Genomic DNA, 10,373 nt, shown 5'->3' on the forward strand with positions numbered 1-10,373 from the left:
AAAACTGACTCGCTTCTAGAAGCCGACTGTTCATAAAGATAGTCTAACAGAATGAAGATAAAACAGGCATTGTGCACGGAGGAGTCTGTCTGATAAAAACTGGAGCTTTAACTGAGACAGGTTTGCGCATAAATGTTGTCGGGTGACAGGTCTCTGACCTGTTTTCGGCATTGTAGACTCCAGCTGGAAGAAACCCCAGGCAGTGACGTATACTGCTGCAGGAGGGGTTTCCCTGGAGCTCGGTGCGGTGTGTCTCTTTAAAAGGTGAGTGCGAAAACGAACACTGAACAACCACATGACCGCGCCTCGTCTGGTCGACTTCGGAAGGAGTATGTTTAGGCCTTTAGTCTTGTCAAAATTAAACAATAGACCTTTACAGTCCCGCATCTGTTTACTATAAACGCTCCACAAAGACTAAAAACTTAGGTGTGCTTCACAAAACCCAAACATCCTGGTCACACCCCCTGGGGGTGTTACATTTTACAGACCTTACAATATCAACAACCCTTGTTTATACTGCAGAGGGACGCATTGAGCAGAAACATATTAATTCTCTTCTTGTTTAAAGTGATAGACTACAATTGATCACATTGTATAAAATATAAGACTGTATCCTTAATTCAGTTAATCAGAGACAAAATTTCCTTCCATTGAGTTCATTCATATGGAAAACCAAAATCTTGTTACAAACTCTGCATTCTTTATCAGTTCTATTTGTTTGCTTTTGTAACTGAATGCTAACATTATGGTAAGTACGAAAACTCTTACAAACTCAGACTTTGACATACAGACTTTGCTGCTACAAGGGGTGGACGTATTGATTCAAGTACTGATACCATAAATACCAAGATGAGTATCAGTATCAGATTGATACGATACAATGAGGCTGATTCTTTTGTTGTCACTTTATTTTTCACAAAACGGTGAAAAATAAAGTCAGGAATGCAGTCCAGTAGTTCCAGTAGAATCCAGTCGTTAGTCACGTAGTCGTCTACATCATGCCCGTGTGTAATGGAAGTTATGTTTTGTTGTGTTGTTGACATTGTTATGTATATACTTTTGTTAAATTGTTGCTTCTTTTTTTGTTATTTCGCACTACTGACTTTTTTACTTAATCAATTGTGTGTAACAGGGGAAATATTTGCTATTTTTATACTGTCACTGCTGAAGTAAATGTTCACTTGTATTCAAAATAAAAGCACAGCGAAAGCAGCCTTCAAACTAAAAGCAGTGATTATGGATTTGCCTGCAGAATCGTTTAGATTAGTTTTACCAATTTTTTAAATGACATCCCAGGTAAGATTTCCATCCGACCTTTATAATTGGTATTTTCTTCTGTTTTGTTTTGTTTTTTCAGCTTGTGAACAACGGCCCGAGTCAGATCAGCAACACCGTACTGGAGTTGCGGTGCCCTCTGCGTTTACAGGACCACACTCTCCTTTACCCCCTGGAGTTCTYCACCGAAGGCTCCATTAACTGCACTGCGGACAAAAACATGAACCACCTGAACCTCAGGGTGAGCATCTCTCATGCACACGCACACCTCTCGGGGATCAGATCAGGCTTAATTACAGGTCGTCCCTCTTCCATGATTTCTCGTGTTTTGCCCACACTCACCCACCCGCCTCCTCCCAGCTTCCCTGCCACACCCGGAACACTTACCCCACCGCTGCTTTGAACCCGCAGCTCTTCCCTGTGTTCAGCGCAGCCTGAAGAACCACCTCAACCAGTGCTACGATCACTCATCTTCAGCATGCAGCAACACCCTTTTAAACCGAGAARCCTTTAGGATTCTGTGGGCCAAGACTTTCTGTACAGTTGTTTATGTTTACATGTGAAACTTAGCAGACTTYGAGCTCGGCTGGGAGAGGTCGTTMGTTGTAGCTGTGACTGAATGTCCTTCTCTGTGAAATGCCATGTTGGAATGAAAAGATCCCAATGCTACTGCTGAATGAGTAGAAAGCTTAGGGCATGCTGATATCATAAGAGAGTGTAGTTTGTATGTGTGGGGTTCTTCTAATAGGTGTTTTTATTTTTTTAAGCTCCAGCGAATGTCCACAGAGTCTCCCGTTCTGGCACTGAAGGCCCATGAGCACCATGTTGCGAGGAGGGATATCCACAAGAACCAGCTCTCCCAGCTGACTAACCTGGTAAGAGACTTTCTAAAATAAAAAAAAGCCGGTCGATTCACAACTTGAAAATAAGAATTTGGTTTTGTGTGACTCACATAAGACAGTGAAGTTTGTATTGAGTGTGCAGATTTAGGTCTGCAGCTCTGCTTCTAACAAGCCCTGGAGACTTGGTAATTAAATTATGATGTCATTCAGAGRGAAGGGTCAGAGGGCACAGGATGGTCTTGCTGTGGTGATTAACATTGAAGACTTTTTTTTAATAAAAGTGAAGCAAAAACAGAGAAGGGAGGAGACTTTTGACACTGGTGCACTGATAACTCACAGACTGCTCTCAAACGCTTTAGCCTTGCTTGTTATTGAACCAGGCCCMCTCACATTGATCCGCCCTGCTGCAACAAGCTGCTTTATCCATGTCCAGATAACACCAATGCTCTTTGTCTCCCACAGCTCGGTTCTCTTTGTTTGCCAAACAAGTTCAGTCAGTCTGGTATATAAAACAATCACTTTTTCCACTTTCATCCGTGTCTGGAAACCAGATATGTTTGTTAAAAGTGATTCTTTCTTAATATGTCTTTGTGTTTGGCAGTGTCTAGTTGAAACTCTCTGTGGAGGTCATAGAGAGAGAGGAATCCACTGAATTTTAAGAAMTGAGTTATGCATTGAACACAAAAAAATATGTCTCACTGTTCTGGTTGTCATATCTGTTTGGCAATGATACGTATCAATGCTTTGTTAGGATTATCTTTTAAGCCTGTSTCTCACTCAGCTGTGACTGCTGAAGAGTAGCTGTCAAAAGGCATTCATCAGAGAATGGTAAATGGTAAATGGACTGTACTTACAGTTACGTCCAAATATATTTGGACAGAGACAACATTTAGGTGACTGACTTGGCCATTCAAGAATATTCCACTTCTTTGCTTTAATAAACTCCTGGGTTGCTTTGGCTTTATATTTTGRGTCATTGTCCATCTGTAGTACGAAACGACGACCARTCAGTTTGGCTGCATTTGGCTGGATCTGAGCACATAGTATGGCTCTGAATACCTCAGAATTCATTGGGCTGCTTCTGTCCTGTGTCACATCATCAATAAACACTAGTGACCCAGTGCCACTGGCAGTCATGCATGCCCAAGCCATCACACTGCTCTGCTGTGTTTTACACATGATGTGGTGCTTTGGATCATGATCTGTACCACGCCTTCACCATAATTTTCCCTTAACATCATTCTGGTAGAGGTTGATCTTGGTTTCATCTGTCCAAAGAATGTTCTTCCAGAACTGTGCTGCTTTTTTAGAAGTTTTTTAGCAAACTCCAGCCCAGCCTTTTTATTCTTGATGCTTATGAGTGGCTTGCAGTGTGCGGAGAACCCTCTGTATTTACTTTCATGCAGTCTTCTCTTAATGGTAAATTTGGATATTGATACGCTTACCTCCTGGAGAGTGTTGTTCACTTGGTTGGCTGTTGTGAAGGGGTTTCTCTTCACCATGGAGATTATTCTGCCATCATCTACCAGTGTTGTCTTCTGTGGGCACCCAGATCTTTTTGCATTGATGAGTTCACCAGTGCTTTCTTTCTTTCTCAGGATGTACCAAACTGTAGATTTTGCCACTCCTAATATAGTAGCAATTTCTTGGATGGGTTTTATCTGTTTTTGCAGCTTAAGGATGGCTTGTTTCACCTGCATGGAGAGCTCCTTTTACCGCATGTTTACTTCACAACAAAACCTTCCAAATGCAAGCAGCACACCTCAAATCAACTCCAGGCCTTTTATCTGCTTAATTGAGAATGACATAAGGAAGGGATTTCCCACACCTATCCATGAAATATCCTTGGAGTCAATAGTCCAATTAATTTTGGTCCCTTTAAAAACAAGGTGGCACATGTTAAGGAGCTGACACTCCGAAACCTTTCGTCCAATTTAAATCTGGAGACCCTCAAATGAAAGCTGAATGTCTGGACTTTATGTCATTGTTCATTATATAACTCTAACTTGAATATGTTTCAGTAAACAGGTAAAAAGACAAAATTTGTGTCAGTATCCAAATATAAATGGACCTAACTGTAAATGGTGCCTTTCTATCCAACCAAGATGTTCAAAGCGCTTCACACTACAATTTGTGCCCTCATTTACCCATTCATACAGCACTCCATTAGATCTCACTACAAAGCTAATATAGATAAATCAATCTATAGAGACTAATTAGTGCTTTAAATCACACTCATACACTGTAGGGGTTCAGTGTCTTGCCCAGGGACACTTCGACATACACTCACCGGCCACTTTATTAGGTACACCTSTCCAACTGCTCGTTAACACTTAATTTCTAATCAGCCAATCACATGGCGGCAACTCAGTGCATTTAGGCATGTAGACATGGTCAAGACAATCTCCTGCAGTTCAAACCGAGCATCAGTATGGGGAAGAAAGGTGATTTGAGTGCCTTTGAACGTGGCATGGTTGTTGGTGCCAGAAGAGCTGGTCTGAGTATTTCAGAAACTGCTGATCTACTGGGATTTTCACGCACAACCATCTCTAGGGTTTACAGAGAATGGTCCGAAAAAGAAAAAACATCCAGTGAGYGGCAGTCCTGTGGGCGGAAATGCCTTGTTGATGCCAGAGGTCAGAGGAGAATGGGCAGACTGGTTCGAGCTGATAGAAAGGCAACAGTGACTCAAATAACCACACGTTACAACCAAGGTAGGCAGAAGAGCATCTCTGAACGCACAGTACGTCGAACTTTGAGGCAGATGGGCTTCAGCAGCAGAAGACCACACCGGGTGCCACTCCTTTCAGCTAAGAACAGGAAACTGAGGCTACAATTTGCACAAGCTCATCGAAATTGGACAAGAGAAGATTGGAAAAACGTTGCCTGGTCTGATGAGTCTCGATTTCTGCTGCGACATTCGGATGGTAGGGTCAGAATTTGGCGTCAACAACATGAAAGCATGGATCCATCCTGCCTTGTATCAACGGTTCAGGCTGGTGGTGGTGGTGTCATGGTGTGGGGAATCTTTTCTTGGCACTCTTTGGGCCCCTTGGTACCAATTGAGCATCGTTGCAACGCCACAGCCTACCTGAGTATTGTTGCTGACCACGTCCATCCCTTTATGACCACAATGTACCCATCATCTGATGGCTACTTTCAGCAGGATAATGCGCCATGTCATAAAGCTGGAATCATCTCAGACTGGTTTCTTGAACATGACAATGAGTTCACTGTACTCAAATGGCCTCCACAGTCACCAGATCTCWATCCAATAGAGCATCTTTGGGATGTGGTGGAACGGGAGATTCGCATCATGGATGTGCAGCCGACAAATCTGCGGCAACTGTGTGATGCCATCATGTCAATATGGACCAAAATCTCTGAGGAATGCTTCCAGCACCTTGTTGAATCTATGCCACRAAGAAYTGAGGCAGTTCTGAAGGCAAAAGGGGGTCCAACCCGTTACTAGCGTGGTGTACCTAATAAAGTGGCCGGTGAGTGTACATCAGAATAGCGGGGAATTGAACCACCAACTCTCGCATTAGAGGAACAACTACCCTAACCATCCAGCCACAGCCACCCTAATTTCCAAAATGTCTCAAAACAGATGTGGGCCTCTGCTTATGTTTTGAACATGTTCCAAAGGTTTAGTCTGTAAATTTTCTCTCATGATAATCGCAGAGTTCTGTCGCAAACTGGTCTTGAACCCTTCTCAATTTAGTTTCTATAATTCTTGTGCACTAGAGCTGTGTTTTGACATCAGCAACTAGAGCTTTTTATGATGAAAATCATCTCCCCCCAAATGCCCAGGTCTAAAAACTACATCAACGGTCATTAACAATCATCAAAAAAAAAAAAAAAAAAAAACTGTTCAGGCTTACCAAAATGAACTCTGGTACATTAAATAATAAATGTGGCGGAGGCTGCCAAATTGGGTACAAAGTGGTACAACATGAGCAGAAATGTGCAAAGAAATAATGTGCATGGCCTAGAATACTAGCTGTACACACAAAAATAGACTGTAAATTTAAAGAATTGGCTTTACGGAACACAACCTCACTGATACTGATTGCAAACACTCAAAATTCAGTGAGACCACGACTGAAAATACTTCTGTTTTCTTGAAATATTGTCACTATTCTGAGTCACCGACTACTTGCCAACTGTCAGCCCAGGGAGATGCGGGTTTTAGCTTTGTTTCACCAAGTGAGCATTGGTTCTGAGAGGTTAAATATGACTGATGGCTTTTCGAGCAAAACAAAATTTGACCTTATCTGATTGTTGGTGATTGATAGTGGGCAGGAGGAACATATGAAAGTGTATTAACGTTAATCAGATAATGTGATTGATTGGCATCTAGACCGGTCACTTGAAAAGTTGAACTACTGTCAGCTTTCTACCACAAGCTATAGGAAATCAAAGTAACAGTAATGCACTGTAAATATTCATTCAAAGTAAATGAAATGTTAGAAAGTATAAAAAGCGTAAGTATTTTTATTATTGGTTTACTGTCGTTCTTGTGGCTGATCTTTAAAATATTCAAGAATGTCATAGAAGACAGGTTTCACATTCATATTTTTGGCAAAAAAAATGATTGTGCCATGTTTTACAATTATAAAATAAAGCTGCAACAAACAATAGATAAATMGTAATTTTCCCAAAATTCCTTTCAAATCAGTCATTAATAAACTATTTGTCTACCACCAAGTTTGGAGCCAAAGCAAAGGATTGTGTGGTTCTTTGTAATCAGGATAATTGGTGAAATACCATGTCTATTTTCCTGAAACTTTGAAATGATCAAAGGAAATGGCCCATTAAAATTTGGTCTGGATCTGGAGATAAAGTGTTGCAAAGGAAAAAGGGGCTTTGTTAAGGGACAATACCGTCGAGGCTAAATTTAGAGTAGTTTCCGAAAGTGCCAGCCTCTATGTGCCGCTTTCACACAGCAGCAGTGCCGTCGGGTCAGAATGTTGTTTTAATAAATTGTGGGAACAACCTATAACTCGTATAATTCCATCAGGGAGGAAATGTGAGATGTGGGTCTGAGGAATCTTTGAACCTCAACTATTCATGTAATTTTCTCAGACATAGGCGGCCTCGCTGACCAAATCATTACACAGATCCACCAGCAGGAAGCAGACTGATACTTTCCTGTCTTAAGTCTAAGACCGAGCCTAAAGCCATTGGGTGGGTTTGRTCCTCTTCTCTTGTGTTTTTCCTACTGGATGTAAAAAGTGAACTTATACGCTCCCGCAGAAAAACCCAACACACCCTCCCAGTCTCAGGGTGGTCTAGCTGCAGCAGCAGCTCCACGGGAGAGAGTGTTCATGTTTTAGAACGTTAAAAGCTGCATTACTGCGATTTAATTAGGTTTGTGTATTCTACAGCCTTGAGAAAAATGGGCTGGTTTTAGTGGTTGGGCAATAATGTGGCAAGTGGTGCTTGCTGCATTTTTACAGTCTCATGACATTCCTTCAGTCTAATTTGAAGCAGCCGTGGAATCGGGATAATAACATTGGGCTTTTTGTTACATTTATGCAACCTGAAACATTAACACGACTGTTGTATCGTATCTTTTGTTTTTTGCTTTCTGAAATTTCATTTTGCAGTGAGTTTATCCCAGTATGGGTTTAATTCATGTACAACATTCTGTGCTTCCACAGTCCTGCTCTAATGTGGAGTGCTGGATGCTGCAGTGTAACGTGGGCCTGTTGGAGAAGGGAACAACTGCCATCCTCAAAATGCGCTCCCGCATCTGGGCTAAGACCTTCACTGAGGTTAGAAGAACTTTTTCGGGTTCTGTACATTAATTTAGAGCAGAGGAAATATTGCACACTTTACATTCATCTCTTGCATCCAGTACTTGTGTATTTTCTCATGTCAGACTGTGGCTGGGACCAATATGTGTTATTTTTCTTTAATGAGTCAAGAAAAAAAGAAGTTTCAAACCAAATGCAAACAAATTTATGTAAAACTGTCTCTAAATCTGCCAGACTGTTCGTTTTTACACATTCGACTCAAGATGGTGATGAAGTTAGTTCATGTTAGTTTGCAGACTTTATGTTGGTGCAAAACTTGCTTGTCTTATTTGAACCAGAGACAGATTTGTCCCACCTCCTGCAGATCGTGACACCGAGCATGTGTGATGTATTGGAAATTCATTATCTGGTAGTTAGAGCCACTCACGTGACTGCGAGCCCTTAGAGGCTTTAGGAGACACTCGGTCTGTGTCTCCACCTTGTGCATCTCCGCAGCACTACATGCATTATTCTTTCTTTTTTATGTTTGTTTCTTCAGAAGGCTTACAAGCAGTATGTGCTGGAGTGTCTGGCCAGATACAGTGTGAAAAAGATGCCCTATGCAATCCCACCGAAACATTTTCCGACCGGACACAAAAAGGTATTTAACAGGTTTAATTTTCTCGTTCTTTTCCACCTGGTCCACTTTATACTGAGAATCTGTCGTTCACCTTCAGGTGGTGACCCCGGTGGTGTGGAACAAGCCTGACATTGAGAACTCAGTACCTCTGTGGATCATCATCCTGGCCATCCTGGCTGGTTTGCTGCTTCTGGCTCTCCTTATTTACGTCCTCTACAGGGTCAGTGAAAACTCTCTGTTTCACTCAAGTATTAAAGGCATTGCAGATGAGCTGATCAGGTTAGATCTTATTCCTGTTTACTTTTTTGTTTTTCTTTACAGCTTGGTTTCTTCAAGCGATCCGTACCTTACGGCACTGCCATGGAGAAAGCACAGCTCAAACCACAGGCTGCCTCTGAGGCCTAACCGGCCTCTAGAATACCTAACCCACAAACCCCGCAAATWTCTGGCCATGTGATTGCAATGGAGGAACATGATGGAACGTGATCAGAGAGCAGGTTGAGAGTTGTGTGAAAGAGAGACTACTAGAACTCCACTGTGCTGCACTAGAAGAAAACTAAATCCCAAAAAATTCCAAACCAAATGAATGTTTTTTTTCCCAGTTTGGGATTGTTATCAAGTTAAATATTTCTGCATCTTTGAAGACTAATTTCGGACTTTACAACAAACTGCACAGATGACCACGAGCCCATGCCAGCAGCAGCATGTTGGATTTACTTTGACAGATTCTTGGGATGGAAACCTCAGAAACACTCATTTAACTGCCTTTTATTGGTGCTAATAATCAGATGCGTTTGCTGCCGTTGATAGTAATCGGCCGTGTGTTGCTTGTTGCCTCTGGGAGCTGTGAATCCTGCTGCTTGATGAGGTCTGAGAAGTCTCAGATGCTTTCTGAGCACACAATATTAGTTTACCATTTCAGGCTAAGCGTTAGCTGCGACGGGCAACAATGTATCCAAAGTTTAATCGTTAAAAACTGTTTAATAGCTTAAATCCATCCTTTTCTTTTTGTAAGTTAGACCCCCAAGTACATGCTGGGATAAAATCTGCCCCCCGGCACCTCCAAACACAAAACGCGGGTATATATAAAAAAAATGCGTAGCTGGATGTTTCTCAGCTGTTGATGAAAATGATCACTTTCTGCCTCAGGATGGTGGACTGTGTGTTTTGCACTCAAAGGAAATCTACTGATATTTTTCCTATAAGACACCAAAGACTGACTGAGCTTCCTTTGAGTTCTGACTCTGACTCCTACTGAAGACTTTGAAGTCCTGTACGCTTGTTCTCAGCTTCCAGGTTGTGTCTTTGACTGGGATGGGACTGGAACCACCGCAGACCTGTGAAACCTCGTGAAAGGCCTGAAGCGGCGTTCTCAAACATGTCTTTACTCCTGATTACTTTGGGCTCATTTAGAATAAAGACCACTTGCAAGCAAGAGATACTTAGGGAGAAAGCATCAATTTTGACGGCCATGGTTTGACAACATCCTTGACAAAAGCAGGACAATCAGCAGTGATGTAGCCTTGACAGGAGGCTGAAGATGGATAGATCCCTCTTTTCAGCTTACAGCGTGTTGCTGWATGAGATACTGTATTTTAATATGCTTTATGGGTAAAATGAATGAGAAACAGGTGTCATCCAAAACCAAAAGGCTACAGGGACTGAACAATATAATGTTTTGTTTTAATTTACTGTGTACATAGGGTTTTTTATGTGCCTTAAATGTAAATACTATTGTCTGTGGGTTAGATTCTGGGTTGGGTGAGTGTGAAACTTTGAGTGTACATGTATTTGTGTGAATGTTATATTTAAAAAAGTTTTTTTTTTTGTGTGTGTGTGTGTGTGTGTGTGTGTGTGTGTGTGTGTGTGTGTGTG

At 41.8% G+C, this 10,373-nt stretch overlaps 1 protein-coding gene across 1 annotated transcript in view; it reads left to right on the forward strand.

Moving 5' to 3' along the window:
- Window positions 1–10,306, forward strand: part of itga5 (integrin, alpha 5 (fibronectin receptor, alpha polypeptide)) — a gene marked incomplete in the record, with an annotated part of 53,428 nt that extends 43,122 nt beyond the window's left edge. The window contains 6 exon segments of the mRNA XM_014016259.1: window positions 1,358–1,516; window positions 2,043–2,150; window positions 7,784–7,897; window positions 8,418–8,519; window positions 8,596–8,718; window positions 8,820–10,306. Coding sequence (XP_013871713.1) covers window positions 1,358–1,516; window positions 2,043–2,150; window positions 7,784–7,897; window positions 8,418–8,519; window positions 8,596–8,718; window positions 8,820–8,903 — 690 coding nt within the window.
- Window positions 10,307–10,373: the final 67 nt, after the last annotated feature.

Source organism: Austrofundulus limnaeus, unplaced genomic scaffold, assembly GCF_001266775.1.
Source record: "Austrofundulus limnaeus strain Quisiro unplaced genomic scaffold, Austrofundulus_limnaeus-1.0 Scaffold141, whole genome shotgun sequence".
NCBI lineage: Eukaryota > Metazoa > Chordata > Actinopteri > Cyprinodontiformes > Rivulidae > Austrofundulus > Austrofundulus limnaeus.